General features: G+C 38.2%; 2 protein-coding genes across 5 annotated transcripts; one reads left to right on the forward strand and one right to left on the reverse strand.

The window, feature by feature from the left end:
• Positions 1–76: 76 nt before the first annotated feature.
• LOC119655121 lies at positions 77–10,505 on the forward strand. 4 transcript variants are annotated; one of them, XM_038060848.1, is made up of 4 exons: positions 77–209; positions 9,447–10,038; positions 10,107–10,208; positions 10,275–10,505. In XM_038060848.1, exons 1-4 carry the CDS (start codon positions 92–94, stop codon positions 10,345–10,347), a joined length of 885 nt encoding a protein of 294 aa, XP_037916776.1. In that variant the 5' UTR covers positions 77–91; the 3' UTR covers positions 10,348–10,505. The 4 variants fall into 4 exon arrangements, with proteins under 4 accessions (XP_037916776.1, XP_037916779.1, XP_037916777.1 ...); XM_038060851.1 differs by having other exon boundaries at positions 102–209; positions 9,425–10,038; XM_038060849.1 differs by lacking the exon at positions 77–209 and adding an exon at positions 226–414.
• On the reverse strand, positions 10,451–18,485 carry LOC119655122. Its single transcript, XM_038060852.1, has 5 exons — positions 18,333–18,485; positions 13,124–13,228; positions 12,923–13,068; positions 12,752–12,862; positions 10,451–10,772 (listed from the first exon to the last, which is right to left on the reverse strand). The coding sequence occupies exons 1-5, from the start codon at positions 18,450–18,452 to the stop codon at positions 10,631–10,633; spliced, it is 624 nt and encodes a 207-aa protein (XP_037916780.1). The 5' UTR covers positions 18,453–18,485; the 3' UTR covers positions 10,451–10,630.
• Positions 18,486–19,525: the final 1,040 nt, after the last annotated feature.

The following is a 19,525-nucleotide window of genomic DNA, read 5'->3' on the forward strand; positions in this document are numbered from 1 at the left end:
TTCAAAAATAGAATAAAACATTCTCAACTAGATTCATTGTTTAAATTCATATTTTATGGCGTCAAAAATTACAGCGCTTTATTCGAAGATTATGGCAGCACTTAACGGCGAACTAAAAATTGCAATTGTAAATTGCAATTCGCTCGAAAAATTTTCAAAGTGGACCGTTACGATCGAAGTTGGAAAGTTGTGTATTTGGTATGTGAGAAGTAAGTTGCTGCCTTATTTGCTTTTCATTGAAGGAACATGTAGTGCTTTTGAAATTTAGTTCTTGGAAACGTAGATGAGTAGTTGACATCGAAAGTCGTTGAATTTCAAAGTAGATGTGACGAATTTATAGTATTTATACAATCAGTAATTGAATGAAAAAAATTATTTACCCGAAACACTTCAGGAGTGAGCACTCCCAGCAAGGTAATATTACTACAAATTTGTTGCCAAGTCAAAATCTGCTTCTGGAGAAGCAGCAAACTTATTATTTCCTCAGTTCGCAACGTCCTTGTATTTCCAATTTAATATCCAATTGCCAATTATTCTCCACATAAATCTCGAAAGATTATTCTGCATGGTTGTCCTAACTGCAATGTGAAAACCTGTTTCGGCACTTTGTTCTGAGCCTTTCCCATAGTTTTCACAATACTAATGCATTAAAATATGGCTACACAATGTTTTAACTTAATTTATTTTTCTAGAAACTTCATTTTGGGATTTTATGATCTTTTTGAAGACATATCCGTACGAAGGGGACGGTTCTGTGTAAATATAAGTTTTGATATCACATATCCCAACTATTTCGCTCTGCCTTGAGCCTAATCTTAGACCATTTAAGACTACGAAGTATTGGGTGTTATGTATGTGCTCAAGCTCCTCTTACTATTCTAAAGTACACACTTGTAGTACCAGGACGACCATTCCATGGCATAGCCCGCAAAGCTAACGCCCCTCCATCCCTGTACTGTGTTCTGTTAAGGGGTGTCTCGGCCTACTTTGCACAAATGTTTTTCACGCTATTCCAAAACGTGTGTGGTGGTTTCGTCACATTCCGCATAGGACCTGCAGGCAGTGTCCGTAGATATCCCTAAGTTCCACAGACGATAGCTCAGTTGGGAGTGACCAGTGAATATTCCCACTATAATCCGGAGGTTCTTGGTGAGTCAGTCAGTCAGTTAGTAAACAATCCTTTGAGCGTTCGTATCTCCTTGCTGCTCCATTCCCCATGTCCAGTATTTTTCCCTCAGCAATTCGTCTTAATTTTTTAATGTCAGAGCCATGAACCCGTATCCGGTTCTAGAGAAGGGTTCTGGTCCACTTCCTGGCCAGCCCGTCCATGTCTCAGTTCCTTCTAACCCAATATCCTAGAACCCAGAATATCCACACCTTATTGAGCGAATCGATGGTTTTCATTCTAAACCTATATCAATTGGGATGAACAGAACTATTTTTAGTCTCTTTCGAGAGAGAGAATTGCTCAAATGCCAATAAATCTGCGCTAACTTTTTCGGTGACGTCACTAATGGCTATCTTTGCAGCAGTGTCGATCCGCTGCTTGATTTCCGGGCTCGCCATATTCTCTCAGAGTAGATGCAACTTGCGCCTCTCCGGCCGCTGCCGCACCTTTCGGCCTCCCCTCCTTCTTAATTACTAGTGTATTTGGTCCGACTACGGGATGCCGGGCCCGGTATTGGGCCAAAGTAATGGCAGTGTTTGGACGAGGCCCGACCGCTGCTGATAGAGGGTCGTGGTCCTGGTTTAGAAGGGGCTGGCAACTCTCCAGATATGTAGACCTTGATCGGATATATCCGTCAACTGCTCCTGTAACCACAGAACGAGCTAGTTACAGCGCCCGACTCCTACTTGGGGACCACCCTAGATGGCTACCTGTTTTGTTTTCTGGGAAACCTAGTGGTGCTCATATCGGCTGGAATTTGATAAATCTTTACAGAATTTTCTAAATGGCATTACAAAGACTTTGTTATGTCAATGAAACACTTGGAAGTTGATTCAGAAAATTTATTTCTGTAGGAACATGAGAGATTATCCTTAATTTCCTCTACTAAATTCTTGGGGATAATACGATTGCAATTCCGGGAAATAAACGCCCTTTGGTACTGTGGGACTAACTAATTACTGGTGCTCTAGAATCCCCGGCTGATAAGCACAAGAGGTCCCCCGGCAAAAGTGCAGCAACTACTCTTGGTTCAGGGCCAACTGGAGTTGCTACGTCTTTTCGGCTTGAAGCCAACTAATGACCTACTTGTCCAGTGTAACCAAGACAGGCACTTTTCCTATCCTCGACTCGATTTTTATTTCAATTGTGTGTTTGCTAAAATCAGCAATAATCCGTAATTGCCGTAGTACGTTTTCCTTGAACAGATGACCCCCGTTCCATCTGCTGTGCGGGATTTATCAATGTATGTGTTTCTAACTTCTTATCCAAATGAAAACTCGTCATATTATTCTTTGGTATCAGTAATTCGGAGTACCGCCTAGAAAGGATATAAATTTCCCTTTGATCTAGCAGCTCCCGGTCTTTCTGAAGATTGCCCTCCTTCTCTGCATCTGTATGTGCAAATTGAGAGGAGTCAGTCCCAGATGGACCACCAAGGATGCTATAGGACATGTCCTCATTGCCTTTGGAGTTAGTGTAACTCCTTGGCTTTTGTGCTGAGTTCAGCTCTTTCTGCCCAGATTAATATTGTAGCGCATCTTCGGAGTGCAATTCCATTTTTTCCCTGCATGGACCTGCAGCTTCCTGACATTTGTTTCCAACATGCGTCTTTCAGGGTAATTTTTGTCTAGTGTAATTCCCAAATATTTGATTCAGGAGATCCAGCTTACGCCTCCTAGGGAATGGAGACTTTGGCTTGATTGATGCACACTAGTAGTAGTAAAGTGGCTAGGTTCCTGTTCCACCCGAGAACTTCCTTTGATGACTCAAATGGCTTAGTCGGACAGCTGACCTCATATGCATCAATGACGATTTTGTTGAGGTCTTCCACTATTGTCTCCAGTTCCCATCACCGTCCTTTGTAGATGAGCCATGTTGTTGCTTAGGTACCTCGTATATGGGCCCTAATCTATTCTCCTGGGATTCCTTATTATTGTTTTTATTTCTGAATTGCCTTCAATGTCCATTCTGATTATTCTGTGATCCGACATAGAGAGCTCATCCGACACCCTCCAATTCTTGACCAGCCCGTTCATCAGAGTATTCCCTAGAGTTACATCTAGTGCTGGTCACGAATGTTGGATTGCTAAAAATACATTCAAGAAGGTAGGCACCTCTTTGATTAGTGTTGCTGCTTCCCCAGACTTCGTGATGGGCGTTGGCATCGCAGCCGAGAAGAAGTGCTAGTGCCTTCCTTTTAACAAAACTTCGTCTCCTGGCCTCCCATGCCACGACTGCGTCCCGAGTTTTCCCCCGATTTCCAGTAAAATTTGAACAGCCAGGATCAGTAACTCTGAAAGAAATATATGTTTGAAATTACGTTTAAGAATGATACAAGCTTTTGATTTTTCGCAAGAGGCGTTCCAAACTACCTGCGTACTTCCTCCTTGCAGACTACGAATTAGAGTTCTGTTGCCAGCCCTTTCCAATGCTTTCCTTGGAGATTACCCGTACAATCACTGCAAATGCAGATCTTGTGTGATGAACGTTTATTTGGGCTACCTTATTGCTGGCTATTATCACCCTTAATGTATGGATCTCTTCTCCATTGTCGGAGTGTTGCCTTCCACATTTGACATGGCGTTTTCCTGCAAGTTGCTATCCACCCTAAACCCAGAAGATCATAGTCTAGTCGTCCAGCTTATTTTCCCCGCTAGGCAGCAGGTCTTCTTCCCTTCTTGATCCTGCCCTTTCAGCCTCTATGGCCTCCGAGATTCCTTCCTTCCTTGGTAGATTTTCCATCTGGTGTCTTCTCCGAAACATCATTTCTCCGTTTTTCCTTGTCCCAATGCACAGATGCTGGCAAATCTATAGTTGGTATGGCAATTTTGACGTTTGATTGCCTCTAGGGATCGGTAATCTACTCCGATCGTGAGGAGTTTACCTTTACCCTCCACTTTGCTTCTGAAGACTACATAATCGCGTATGGAGATCATCATTCTGTGTAATGTACTGTAACTTCAGTGTCTAATCAACAAGTCCATATTTATCTGGCCTATACGCCGATGACCTCAATTTACTTGTAAAATATTACAGCATAAGGAAGGTTGCCTTGAAGGGCAGAAGGGAAATTGAAGCTTCACTCTTTTGTTTGTGCACTCCGCAGTCCCTTTGCATTCAACGTCTTTACTTTTTTCGCGCGTTTTGCCCTTACACCTCACGAGGCTGGGCTTAGCGGTTTCCCTCTGTATTGTTATTTTACCTTACGTAAATTTTATTTAAAATATAGGTTTTCCTATATGATTCGGGCTTGTGTAAGCTCTAAGCGCTCAATCCCGAACTTGAAGGAATAAAGTCCATCAGATCTCTGCATTTAAAACAATTTTTCAATCATCCAAATCTGTTCCGTCCAGATGCTTCCAGAGTATTTACTGACTAATTCAATGAACTAGTGATTCCCTTGATAAAAAGATTTCGGTTTACTCTTACTCCTGTTTATGCTTCATATGTGAGTGTACTTCGTCAGCTGAAATTGGAAATTAACTTTCCTAATAGATACTCGTATTGTTGCTTCTTCACAGTCACACTTTTGAGCTGATGAATGTGTTCCAGTTGCTGAGGCCTCGTTTGTTTGCGGCTATCCAGCTCTCCTCGGGTTTCAGCCTCAATCTAATTTCAGGGTCAAACGTAGCAACATAGGAAGAAGTAACAAATATGGGTTATTCCTCTTCATCACCTCTACAACGAAGCTTTATTGGTCCGTGTTTCTAGAATCATCGGGTTCCGAAAGGAATTGTATCGGGTGGTAATTGTCATCTCTATGTTTCCGCCCTTTTGCAATACACGGGATCGGTTTACGAGTCCAGCTTTTCAGAGTTATCCTACTGTTGCTGACCACATCGCCTCTTATAGGGTACTGTATCCTGTAGTGTACTGTTGATCTTGAATGAAGTGCTCTAGCACACTGGAATCCTTTGCAAGTGCATTCAATTTTTCACTACCGTCAATTTTCTTATGCCTCACTATTCACTTAAACGTTACTTTGTCCTTAGTTTGCCAACTTGTTCCTTTGTCTTCATTTGCATTATTTTTTTCGCAAATACGCATATTTCAATGACTTCCTTAGTGCTGCAATCCGAATGAGTCGTACTATTAACGCTTCTCTTACCACGAGCTCGGTGGATAAAAATTTGGCCACTGATTAAATCCATCCATTCCACTATGTTTACTTGATGCTGTCTCGAATATGTTTCTTTGGTGAATTATATACGTTGTTCTGGTTTTTATTGCGGAATAATTCTTTATGGGTTTATAAATTCCCATAAACATATAATTTCCCTTTGCGTTTAAATCATATTACGTCCTTCTTCGAAATGGTGTGGTTCTCCAAAGTGATGTGCTCCACTACTTTAGATCTGAAATCTTTCGATGCCTTCGTATTTCAATTTTCTTACTAGTTTTTCTGATGTACACTTTATTGCAATGAGTGCAGGAAATTGGGCATACTCCGAATTCGATCATTTGAGCGATTAGTTTCTTCCTTGATCCCTGAAAGAGTTTCAAGTTGGCTTGCTAGGGAAAACGAGGTCCAAACCACGTTTCCACAGCTTCTGTTTCAGCTGAAGAGAGATTTGGTTGAATTCCAGAGAGAATAATTTCTCTTTTTGAGCTGAAATATGGTTCATGATCGCTTGTCGTTGGTGAATGTCTTTGTCAGGGTCTTAAGGTTTTGCTGCCGTACAATAATTTAGAGCTGATTTGAGGTGTTGAAGCAGTTTTTAAGGCTCTCTGGCTGTCAAAGAGGATATTTTAACATGGCACTAGCTTTGTAGGCTCTGCCGCACAGATTTATCACATACACTAGCCATTTCATTGGTGGGTTGGCTTGGGGGTGTCCACATTTCGTGTTTCAGTTTCATCCCTCTTCTGTTTTGAATCCATTCATATACCATAGTGTCTGGTTTCTTAGGTACTAGCCTCTCTATGAATTTCAATCTTCTCTAATAATGGAGGTATAGACTTTGGAATTCCGGCAGACTTTTGCCAATATGAAATCATTGCTCATTTCCACTGTTCGGTTGTATTCCGTGAATAATATGACTGTGTATGTATGAGGCAGTTGTCCGAATTCATGTCATTTCGTTGTAGTTTGTGTGCAGCAAGCTACGCTTCCCCATTTAAAAACGCCCAAAGTTGGTTTTGTATTTAGTATCACTCCCAGATACTTGTTCTCATTTGGTAACGGTGGTTGGTCCTGTAAAAGAGGGGGGAGCATGAACTCCTCCTGCTTTCTGCTTCTGGTACAGCCTATGAAAGTGGTTTGGTTGGGCTTTATCCTGGAATCTTCCCAATCGCACCACTCTTCCACCAGATGTAGAGCTAGTTGAATTAGTCCTGAGACCGTTTGCAGGAATTTTCCTATAATAAGTATACCGATATCCCTGCCCTGAATAGACCAACGATTCGTGTATTACAAAGTCCCACAGTAATAGTGATAGAACTCTAATCTGCGGACATACCTTGCTTATAATGGCAAACATAGTCTCACCACAGTATTCCCCGCAAAATCCGTGGGGTGTAGAAAGTATGTAGAATGTGTTCTTAAACCAGTTTCTCCCAAAGTTTTGAAAAAGTGGTCTGACTGATTATCCTATAAGCTTTGACCGGGGTTTAATCCCGGCCTGACTTTGCTAGGAAGGCTATTCTAACTTAACTTCAAGTTATTGGTATGCAGTTGAGTTCTAAGAACACGGTAGAATCTGTCTGGGGATAAAGGACTGTTTTTTCTTCCTAAGGTTCTTTTTGTACTTCACCGAACCCAATTTGTTCTTAAGTTAACTTTTGATGCTGGCTTCTATTTCTACCTTACGAAAACTCCTCCTTAGTTCATGGGTTGCTTTCGAGTGTGTGATGCCAGCTCTCTTTTTTCCATCCACTTGTCTGTTCTAGGCATAGCGGGTAAATAGCCAATTTATTGTAATGATTCTCCTTTTCCATCTCAAAGTGGATTCGATCACAATTCACCTTTTTCGACTCTAATGTGGAATTTAGCACGTGATACTCGTTGGGATAATTCTACATAAGTGATTAGACTACACAATAGGCTCTGAGAGGATATTCGCCATAGAGTTTATTCTCTCGTGCAGCAGTTTTGGACCAATTAACATCATTTAAGGGGTTACCTGTGCCTCCTCATACAACCGACTCAGCTCTCTCTATTGTTGAGTCTACAATTGTTATAATTTGATTCGGTTAATCTTTGCGGGCTTTCGCATCGGCTTGAATGTATAGTCCTTCTGCTAGAAGTTGCTATCAGTGTGGTGACCTTCCATCGAAGGCACTTCTTGTTTTGAGACACTAGGGGAACATAACTACCCTAAAACACAGATATACAAACGAAGAAGAATGGCAAGAAGTAAAACCGACGGAGAAGTGGAGCGGTTTTAATCCGCTTGTCACTTTCCGAACGTTGCTCTTTCTATTGCGATTGACTGCATCAAATGGTCAAACGTTTTCTTTAAGTGCAGGACGGCTTTTTAGAGAGGGCGATGTTTCTCAAAGATGCGTTTCAAAACCATCAAGTTGTGGGACAACATCCGAATTGGATGGTTGTGGTGGATGAGAGAATTCTTCCATTGACATATTCATATATTCTCGCCATTTGTTCGTCGTAACACGCCTTGGGGCTATGAAAGTTATCGTTCTTGTTGTAAACACAGCAGGAGTGCTGAAAATTATGGTGGTATTTAACTTAGCAGTGTCCAGTTTATCGTATAATAGCTCGTAGCTCGAGTAACATCGAGTCCTTTCTCTGCTTCATGCTTGGCTTTTTCATAGATTTGCCAAAGAGCCAACGTTTTATGATTCGTGAACCTGGATATTTCATAACGAAGCCCAATATCACGGATTATAAATTGCTCGGTTTTGTGGTTCATGAACTAGTTTACTTACATCTTGAAACGACTTTGGTGGGCGACTTGGCATTATTACAAGGCATATTATTCGAAAGGATGATCACTCAATCAATCCATTCAAAGCGTTTCTCTGGCCGGACTGTTGTGGACCTACCACCAGGATAAATGTGGGAGTAGTAGTCAGAATGATGTAGTTATGATCAGAATGATGTAGTTATTATTTTTATTTTACTTAGAGTAATATTGAGTGTATTATCTCGTAGTCTCCAGTTTAGTCTGGGCTTTTGACCAGCAGGTTTTGCCAATAACATGATGGGGTTTAGGTAAAACCAAAGATGTACTTTCTTTATCATACATTCGTCATATTGATCTACTAAGCGCAACGTGATTTGCAAATTTAACCATGGTCGAGATTGCTGAGGTGGGCGTTTCAACTGTGGTAAACTATGGATTCACGAAACATGTTGAGGCTATTATGTCGACTGAATAGAAGGTCAAGTCCAAACCCTTAAATATAAAGTATTATTGCTTTGAGAGAAAATGCTACCATTCGTGTGTCCATTCTCGTCTTACATTTATCTTAAGGTAAGCACCATCCACCACTCTCTAAAGATAAAGCATTTACCTGTGATAACATTAAGGTTTGCAAGATAAACTGTTGCTGGTCATATCACTAAAATGTATTCACAACCTAACTATATCTAATTACTCGGTAAGCTTACGACGACTAGCTCAATGGGAAGAAGAGACCCCGAGGAGAACCGCTCTTGTTATCCAGCCAAACAATTTAGATTATTACGGGGATATTGAAATCTTGAACAAATAGAATTTCACTGAGAAATTAGAAGAATAAAAAAATATCGGCAGTTAAGGATAGCCTATTCAGTCGATATCCGGGGCTATCTCTGACTTGACATTGATTGTACTTTAGATTCACTGTTATCGTTTATCTCTGTGATAGCTAAAAATTTCTTCGGAATGCCTCTTACCAGAAGGACCCTTCTTAACTATTTTCACTTGACTCTGCTTAGTGCTCATAAATAAAAAGTAGTTAGGATTATTTAAATTGTAAAATTTGTATAAGATTATGGTGTGATTGATTACTGTCATAGAAATCCTCCGTGGCGATTTTTTCCTTTGAACCAATTAAAAGCCTTCTTGCGTTGAACTTCCAAAATTTCTCTTTCCGGATCTCACCAGAAAATAATGTTGTAATGTTGTTACTGCTTTGAAATTCCTTAAATTTTGTCATTTTTGGATGTAAACTAGAAAGTGAAAACTTTTTTGATATAGATTATTATACGGACTGTATTTTGGTGTATTGGCGACGGGTTTTAACATATATTTTTTAAGTTTGAAGATAGTAGTTTAGGAATAATATCACTCATTAAAATATTGTTAGATAATGGTTATACCTGTTGAAGATACAACTTGCGACGACGATGCAACCCAACTAGTCCTCGATATTGTTCAGAAAGTCCTAGAGCCGGTGGTCAAGGATTCACCACACAGAACAATGCACACACCACGGCAGAACTGCTATATGAATGCCAATGTCAATTACTTGAATATTGCATCGGTCAACATAAACTACAAGCGATGGTCAAATAACGATTGCTCTGGACCACAACCTATCAATAGCGCTAACTACGGGCCAGCTCCTGATGCTGGCTTGTTCACACATGAAGAAATTGTCTTCCGAACAACAAAATATAACAGACATCCTCCAATGAACTTTTGGGATCAATACAGTGACCATTCGCATGAAGAGCCATACCCTCTTAATGATAACAGTAGCAACAACAGAGCTGCCTATGTTACTAATCCCCAATTTCCAAATCCACAATATTTGAATAATCGACCTTTTGTAAAGAACTCCTGGCGAGATAATCTGACAAACAATCCGGCATACATTCCGGTTAATAATCCACAGCAGAGAACAGAAAACAGCTATTTCCAATATAGAAAGAATTGCAGAAAATATTGTTCTTTCTGCAGGAAAAATGGGGAATCACAGTAAGTATTTGTTTTAAAAAATGTCCTTATAGAGGTAAAACTTTGTCTTAAATATATAATAATTGCAGTGAGTTTTACACATCACATTCACTTTATGAAAACGGGAAACCTTCGTGTCCTGTGCTAAAGCAGTGTATTTGCAATATTTGTGGTCAAAGTGGGCATACGATGTAAGTGGTTTTGAATAGATTTTCCATTACAAGGTCAACAGTTGAATGGTTAAAACTGTTTTGCAGGAGTCATTGCAGTCTTAACGCTTCCAAGAATAGCATCTTGAAAATGATACACAGATTCAATGCAATGAAATGAATCCGCATCCATTATGTTCTTGTACTCGCAGCTGAAGTAAATCGCCCGAACAAATGATCCTTTGTATATTTTATAAATATGTATAATTTTATATTTTCCATAATTTTTATATATTTTCAACGATTTGAATTGTTAGATGGCACTGGTGATTATTGAGTTTTTGAAAAATCATTATTAAATCATGTGTTGCAAAGAAATTCATTTATAAAATGTAGAATACAAAAATTTTATATGGACTTAATCTGTGAATCTTCTAAAAATATCATTTGAATCTTAAAATTATTTACAAATAAAATTCTTTTGAAAATATGTCTAATAAATTAATTGGACAATCTTCGCAGTAAGAATCACAGTTTTGTGAGTGGCCGTCGAATTCAGCTTTGTAGTATTCATCTCCCAACTCATCGTTATTCGATGTTGTAGGCCTGTTTTGAATAAAATTTATATGATAAGTTTCGATATTATTGTGAAGGGATTTCGTCCAAGAGAGTTTCATTCTATCAGCTATCTGAAGGATACATTTATGAGGTCAGGTTCCCAAGAAGAGAAACTCACCAGACGTAGGTAATAGTCCGTTTTCACTCTAGAAAAGACCAGTAAAATTGCTGGCAAAAGAAACATGTTTTTCCCTTAGTCGAACATACATAATCGCATCCGAATCATGAATATAAATGTCAACGTGTTTTTTTGTGTTCGTGCTCGTTGTTAAGATAATTTGCCTGTAAGACTTTTTTCAGATAGTCAAAGAAGCGGTGAAGTCAGATGCGGAGGGTAAAGTAGAGGCTAAAGTGGAGGGTCGGCACTTCCCATTTGAATTGCTTCCATATCTTTGGTGTCTTTTTCAGAGAATGGGGTTACACCTAACTTCACTAAGAAAGTAGTCTTTTTGCAATGATGATTCCAAATAAATAAAATTATGCTTTTTAAAATTTTGTGTAAAACAAAACCTTATTAAAATCGATTCACTGTCTGTCACACGCACTTTTCTCCAAAGCGGCTGAACCGATACGAACGAAATTTGGTGGACATGAGAACTATAAAATCCCACGCATACAGCGAGTGATTTAGTGGAAGTTTGCAGGGGGGCTCGCTATACATGGAAAGGGGGGATTCAAAAATTTTTTTCATCCAATATAGTCGTGTACGTGTACGTGTACGCACTTAAAGTGAGACAGGACTCATTTTCGGAAACTACCCAACCTAAAAATCCGAAAAAAATCAGGGTGGTGCGCTTAGATGAAATCTAGGCCTCAAAGTATGTCCCATTCCGATATCTGCTCAAATAAATTTACTAATACTATATTACCAACTTTTAGAAATTGACTGAAAACTCCCCTTAAGTTCATCTTAGGTGTTCTAAATTTTACACCGAAATAGAGGGCAGCCTCGTGCGCATACACATGTCATGTTTCATGAAAATCCAAATATTAGCGTCAAAGTTATAGCAATTCAAACTTATCAATTTCGTACGAATTAACAGCATGCTGAGCCATACAAATAAGATGCTGACGCCATAATTAACGAGAATAATTGACATTCGATTGAAATATTAAAATTGCATGCAAGAAGAATCTAATTCTCCCCATTCATGGCATTTGGCTAATAATATTAAGCTCAGAGTATGAAGCGTATGAGGTTGACTATTATCAATATAGGGCTTTCTATCAAATGATTTATTTAAATGACTTTCTAAAAAATAGAGGGCAATGGAATTTTTAAGTATGTGACACGGAACTATCATGCACTCGTTGCTCCTCACATCTTCTTGGTTTTCTTCAGCCTTTGTCCCGTTCACAAGTGGGGTCGGCTCGTCGTGATCGGTTTCGTCATTTTATTTTATCAAATGCCTGATCAGGATGTAATTACCGCAAGACGCCGTTCATTGTCTTTTATAGTCGGCCAACATTCAGAACTATAGGGAGCGACAGACGGACGCAGTTAATTTTAGATTTGAGATCTGATATGTCGATCACAAGGAACACCTGTTGTGGAATGCCACTTCATCTCGAGTCAATGCTATCAGCCAATGGAGAACTGCGTTATGCTCCTCACATAGGGAAACACAAAACCTTTTATACCTGATGCGTCACGCTTCCGGTTTCCCGGCTTGTTATGAGTTTCGCATCGATTGCGGTTGAATTGCCTTAATTGATAATTTTTTCTGGGTAAAATTCGGCTACATATCTTCTAAATAATGAATCCCTACTGACGGGCAGGGCGTAGGGCGCAATTTACATATGTCTACCTATCCATCACCTGAATTGTTTGGGGTAGTAATTCATTTTCTAGAGTGAAAATGGTTATTACAGTCCGAATCCTCTGTACCCGTATTTTGTTCCAAATGAAAATTGTATCTTCAGATGAAAAATTCATAAAGTGATATAGTGAGTTTTTTATACTTAACACTAAAATAATTTGCAGCATATCTCCAAACACTCCATTATTTTCTCCCATGGGAGTAGCATTCATTTCGCATATAGTACGTAGCAAACAAGCTTTGCCATCAATTCCAAATCTGTGAAAATAAATATGAATCAGTTTTGCATTGTAGGAAGTACACTTCACTCTTCATTACATATTAAGTTTCTTTTCTATTATATTATAAAGTCGTTTTCGAGTTAATAGCGATGCGTATATAGCATTTGCAAAGTGTTGGTTCCATATTTGAGGCTTTGAACGTTTGGTTTTATTATCGTCACTTCTTTCTGATTCCGGAGGAAACTGTAAAGTTAATCCAATTTGATATTAGAATATATATATCAACTGAGAATAGTACCCAATGGTAGTTTTCATAAGGAAGTAGGTAATATTCTTCGAATCCAAATGAAAGAAAAACGCTTTGCTGGTCTAGGTCTAGAGGTACAACAGGCGCTACGAGTATCTGGAAATATGAAACACAAAAATTGAAAATAATGTACCTAGCTAGAAAAAACAAGGTCCATTAGTGAAAAGATACACGATTAATGAAGACGAACATGTTCTAAACAGAGTTGAAGTGAAGTTAGAAAATAGAGTAAAATTGCTATAGGCTTAATCCGGGACCATGAATGGATGCTCACATGGTCCTATAGACAATATGGTTGTAAATGGTCATTAAACACACTAAGAATCGATAAATTGCTTGTGGAATATTTCAATCTGCACATGGGATTTGAAGTGCATTGGGAGGGAATGTAGTAAGTATTCCAAGCTGTTACCAGGATTCGGCATAGGTACCCATTCACAGATAAGCCGACTAATTTCTATTATCCGTAGGCAATTCTCTGTCACAAGGGAAATTTAGCAGTATAGTGCAATTCGGTCACAAATGCATTTGGTGGAAATTTCAATACGCTAGATATGTAGCTGCTGCTTCATTGACTACTAAAAATCAAGCACTCTCTATTTGCCAGCTCCGGCGTCGCCCAGTAAGTACATTCAGTTACTCTCATCCTATTTTGCAGATACTATACCACAGTGTTTTGCAATCTCTCTACTCTAAATCTTAAGTCTTCAAATTTCATAGCATTATTTAGTCAAATAATAATTTTTTAAGTATTTTCCCTTTAATTATTCGTAATGAATTTCTTTCCGAGTAAGTGCTCTAAAGCTAACGTGAAAGCCAGAGACAAAGATCCTGGAAGAAGACGCAGAAAACACGGCTGCAACGAACAATTTCGAATAATAATGAATCAGTTAACTGCCACAGGAGACATAAAAGCAATCTATATCACATACGACGAACATCGTGGATTCTGAATGGTAACCTTTATTGAAAAAGATTTCTCGATGGGTCGTTAACTTCCCCACTCAGAATTTGGAGTAGAACCTTCCAAACTATGCATGATTGGAACAATATTACGTCCAGCGAACGCTATTTCGTTTTACACGCCTGAAGGTATTGGGTCATTAGATGCATTGGTATCTATAGACATGATTTAGAAAAATAAGATAATGAGCACGGAAAGTAGTGAAGAATAATCCAAAAATGTTCAAAATTTGAGTTCACGTAAAATGTGTTCAAATGGAAAGAAGAAGTTATGGCATTTAATTTTTAAAATCAAAATCTCGTTTAAATGTTGCTCACGATTAGATTTTGAACGATCCATCCTGATGTTTCAATTTTGGACCATGTGTTCGAGCAAAACACCTATTATTTCATGAATAACGCTAGTAATGTTGACTTCCGAAGCATTAATCGAAGGTTTCACATAGCTCCCAAAGAAAATGTCCAAAGAAGTAATGTTGCACGAACTAGGCAGTCAAAATGTAAAATTTATCGTTTATTTTTTTGAAACCAAAACTTACTAAGGTTAAGGGGTTCAATTTTAGATAGCAAACAATCAAATATCATGGTTCGATAGCGGTCACTATTGGCAGTTACGCTCAGTCTGGCCTGATTTTTTAAGAAGTATGAATATAAACCACATCAAATCGTTCTTTTCTGTGGATGTAGTGATTGAAACAGGCTTAACTTTTTAATTAAGTTATCCATAAACGAAAATGTGCTGATTATGTGCATAATAAATACTTCCAAGTGCACGAACAGCACTTTCAACTAAACGCCGCTTTTCATAGTATAACTGAACATTTTTGAGAGTCTTTCAATAACAATACTGAATAAAAAGGGGTTCTGGTATTGTTGGTCGGTTATATTTTAGTGAGAGAATCTCTCGAGAACTTCCCGCAACATCGAACACGTATGCGAAATGGTGTGTTTCTGCATGGTTTGAACCAGACTGTTTGAGAGTCCCAGGACATCAATGGAAGCCGTGAACGGTTTGGGTATAATACCTGTAGCTGACAATATTATGGGGACTACAATCACCTTCTCGAGACGCCAAATTTCTTTGATTACTCCAGCCAGTGGCTCATAGTTTACTTTCTTTTCCAAGTACTTCCGTTCTCTGTTGTTATTATGGAGGATAGCAACATCAATAATATACGTAGACCGACCCGTCTTGTCAATTAACAGCACAACATGTGGGGATCGGTTAGAGCTTGCCGGTTCCAAAATATGCTATAAGTATAATATATTGAAATAATGAACGGCGTCTTGTGGTAATGGGGATGAAGATGTTGCGTTGGACTAGTGGCGTGGTACGTTTTGAACACATCCGAAATGAGGATATTCGCGATTGATATGGGGTTGCACCGATCGTGGAAGAACCGCGAGAGAAGCGTCTTCGATGGTCATGTAATTCGCGCTAACGAGAATTCATTTGTAAAGATTGGCCTGAACATCGAAGTCGATGGTAAACGACCAAAAGGCCGGTGGCTTGATACGCTGGATGGGGATTTAAAAGCCTCGTGATTGCATCCAGATCAGGCGTTTGAAAAAAAAGTGGAGACCGATCACGACAAGCCCGCTTGTGAACGGGACAAAGGCTGAAGGAAAAGAAGAAATAATAGTTGAAACAGCTCCGTCTTGAAAACTACCGTCTATATTAGCCCCCGTAAAGAGTAAAATCATCATCATCCCCATGAGCGGCGTAGCAACCGGTGCCCATGTAAGTTTACCTGAAATAACTTCAAGCATCCTGGTTTTGTGTTCAATATATGTAGAAATTGCGTCGCTGCTAACTTATGCCATCCATTCATCCTCTTCTCTTTTTTGCCCTTAAAGGCTTTCCAGACTGGATTATTTGCGTATATAGGGATTGGATAACATGCCCACTACAACCTTTGAGCTATTATGTAGACTATGAAATCGTTCTTTCTCAGAAAATGCATAGATCTTTTTTTCCTCTTTTCCTCTAATTTCTAGACTGCTCTAGATCAGTTTTGCATCCTTTTGCAAAATTGAATGTATTACTCTTTTTTCGAATTATCTTAAGACCATTGTTGGTTGTTGGCCATTGGAGTTAATCGAGCTCTGCAATAGGAAAACTCCAACTTGTGATTTCGTAAATTTTATTTCCAAAATTGGCTGATCTCTAAAGTTGTTGAATTATTTCGTTTTTGTAAAATCATATTATCTTTTTAAAAGTCACTAAATCGCTATTTAATTTGAGGACTCTTCTTTCTTCCCTTCCTTTAGACTCCCGCTAATAACTCTGGAAATGAATAATAATGGAGTCTTTAGCGGGAGCGGGAAACTAAATTAATGCTTATGTCCTTTTGAGATTTCGTTTGGTATTGTAATTTTTATCAGACATTTGTTCTTGTGGTTTTGATTTTTCCTTTTAAGTTTTTTAAGTCTTGTGTAAAATAGTTTATTTGACTGTCCATCCTTATGTCTGTATGTCCATCGTCGGCCGTTCTGTCTCTTCGCTTGTTCGCATATCTTACCATCTGTTTGGCTGTCACACACAATTTATTCGGAAACAGTTGTTCTTATTAACACAAAATTTGTTGAGAATATTGCAGCTATAAATCGCCACGCATGCAGTTAATGGCATCATTTTGTTGGATGTTACAACGAGAGGTCCCCATCCATGTAAGAGGGGGGTGGGAAAAAGTCCCCATACATGCAATATGTGCTATAATTTTCTTATGGAAATGGTTTATTTAAATATATGTACTCGCATGTATCATTTATTACACACTCCATCTATAATCATTAAAATTTAATAATTTTAACAGAATTTCAAGGTTTTTTGCACATTCTTAGTGCAGAAGTGACTCATCAAAAGGGACATCTCTACTATTTATTTGGGCCATTACACCAGAGACAGAAATAAGTGTGAGGTGAGAAATGATATTCGCCGTGGATTCTATCTCCCTTGATCGCGGCATCCGGGTAATAAGCTGCTTATTTGTTTCCTTTTTTGAATTTTCTGGTCAACCCGTTAATGATTGAAATAGAAAACCAGAGAACTGCGAACACTTGAAATGGTTGGAAGCTCCCTAATCAAGGGGAGAAGCAATAGGACAAAAATAGCTAAATTGTTAGTGTATAAGTTCTGTTGAAACACACCACACCACCACCTTGTATTGCAGTGAAAGTGTCCCTTTTGGCGCAGAGAGGGAAGAGCATGTGGCTCAAAACACTTTCCTCTATGATAAAAAAAAATTTAACATTGGAAAGATTTTTATATGATCTGGGATACAGTTTTAATCATTTGGTAATTTTCTGACAACTGCTCTGTTATCCTTCCTGAACAAATTTGTGTTTTTATGATTATGAATGAATCCTCTGTTTTAAATGATGTCATATATGATAAAGTTTTCAGAAATGTTTAAAGGTCCCCGACTCATTCTAGAATCGGAGGCATCAGCAATTTATTCGATGATATATATTTTGGTTCATCGTTTAAGTCTTTCACCATGGGAACTTCGATATTTTTAGGGGGCTTCTCTAATGTCATATATAAGGATCTTTTCCAGTGTCTATGATATATGTACTGTGGCTTAAACATATACTCGTATCTACGGAGTCGTGCATGGTATCTACTGTGGTCAAAGTGACTATGAGCATTTCGGTATTTCGTTATTTAATTTTCTTTATTCTGCGCAGAGATGAGCTTTTAAAAAGGTAATTATTGTACAATTGAATTTTTTTTCTATTTTAACTGAATCTTATGATTTGAATCTATTTCAGGTTTCTTCTAAAGCTAATTGTTCACGAATGGTTCAACTTTCCAAGAAAGCCTGCATTGTGGCTCCTTTGTTGCTAATTTGATTTTCTACATCAAATATGACGAGGCCCCGAAGCACTGCACTTTATTGTGATTATAAGAAGAAATAGAAAAAAATAATGAGAAATGCATTGTTCGATGGAGTTTGGCTAAATGATATTTTAGTAAAATCACTGTTCCACTAGATTTTCCTATCACGTGTGTTCTTGATGAGTGTCTGTAAATCAACAAATAATTTGCACGTTCGTATCGCAATTCCCAAAAAAATTACAGCTGAATTCACACAGTTGCACACGTAACTCTTATCAAAACACTTATCCGGAGTATCTAACCGTCGGCAGCACAATTGCATAGATATATCCCATTTGGTATATCTATTCTAAGGCAAGTTCAGTACAATAAATGTTTAACTTTTATATCAATTACCCCGACGGTGGTTGTATCAGGGAACAAAAGTCCTGTGTTGAATTTGACGCTTTCAACGTATTCAGTTCTTGCTTCTGATATGGCACAAATTAGTATGACTATTCCTTTCAACCGATTCATAATATTCACTACCCTCACTCACATTGATCTAATTTTTTCGATAGCAGTATAAATACTGTAGTTCGTAAGAAATGTTCCAGGAGTTGTAAGTACGAAATATGTTAATGGACAAGCAAAAGAAGAAAATTAAGTTGAATTGTAAAAGGTATGGCAGTGCCAATACTTCCAACAATATTTACATAAGGCTTTAATTGTACTCACAGAACTTTAATTTTATTTGTTGTTGAACTCAGCATAGAATTGAAATACTTTTAAATTACTGAGAATATTTGAAATTTTTAAAGAAAATTGAAAATAAGTTGAAAAATTATGATATACTGGAATTCATTGCTTCGGTAAATGGTGGAAAGTGTTGGTTTTATAATGCAATGAATATAAAGTGTTATGCACAGGGTGTAACTACAAAAGTATCGACTTGTGTATATGCTCCGTCATGTACCCGTATTGAAAGATATCTGGAAAAACAACGCGAGGAAGACGAAGGACTTCGAGTAAAATTTACCAAGAAGCAAACCTCTTTGTTCAGAAAGACTCAAAAAAATGAAAGAAGATGCCTATTAGTGATTTTAAATTACTATAAAGTTCACAGAATTTAAATCTTTCACGCGAGTGTGGTCGAACGATCTAGAAACTAATTCCGAAGAAACTCGTTGCATATGTTTTTCAAAGGTTCAATAAATCCTTGTAAGTTGCGAGTTTTTTGGAGTGGGGCAGAGCAAGGTACTCGTTAATATACCGAGCACACTCGGTAGATTCTATGGTTTGAATGAGATATTTGCTTTGTTTTTTTCTTTAATATCACTAAATTTATATAGAGACAGACATCAACTCACTATGAGATATGTAAAGCACGAAGCAATAATACTTGATTATAATCATGGTTGCGAGTGCTTATTCCTAAAATCATTGCTATTCACTTTATTACTCCGCATACTTCTTAGCTATACATTTATGTGCATAAAATTTAAAACACCCTGTCTTCAATCAAGTTGAGGTAGATTACTCTATAAACTAAGGACCATGTGTTATAGATCCAGTTCAATAACCCAATACAAACATTTCAACTCTAATGT

The sequence above is a fragment of the Hermetia illucens genome, chromosome 4 (assembly GCF_905115235.1).
Source record: "Hermetia illucens chromosome 4, iHerIll2.2.curated.20191125, whole genome shotgun sequence".
NCBI lineage: Eukaryota > Metazoa > Arthropoda > Insecta > Diptera > Stratiomyidae > Hermetia > Hermetia illucens.

Bases quoted from the DNA above. Each gene is read 5' to 3' on its own strand.
- LOC119655121 (XM_038060848.1), top strand. From the start codon at position 92: ATGGCAGCACTTAACGGCGAACTAAAAATTGCAATTGTAAATTGCAAT. The intron at 210-9,446 runs GTAAGTTGCTGC...TACCTGTTGAAG, and splicing joins GTGTATTTGGTATGTGAGAA to ATACAACTTGCGACGACGAT. The intron at 10,039-10,106 runs GTAAGTATTTGT...TAATAATTGCAG, and splicing joins AGGAAAAATGGGGAATCACA to TGAGTTTTACACATCACATT.
- LOC119655122 (XM_038060852.1), bottom strand. From the start codon at position 18,452: ATGAATCGGTTGAAAGGAATAGTCATACTAATTTGTGCCATATCAGAA. The intron at 13,069-13,123 runs GTACTATTCTCA...TTAACTTTACAG, and splicing joins CTTATGAAAACTACCATTGG to TTTCCTCCGGAATCAGAAAG. The intron at 10,773-12,751 runs GTTAAGTATAAA...TATTCAAAACAG, and splicing joins ATGCTGCAAATTATTTTAGT to GCCTACAACATCGAATAACG.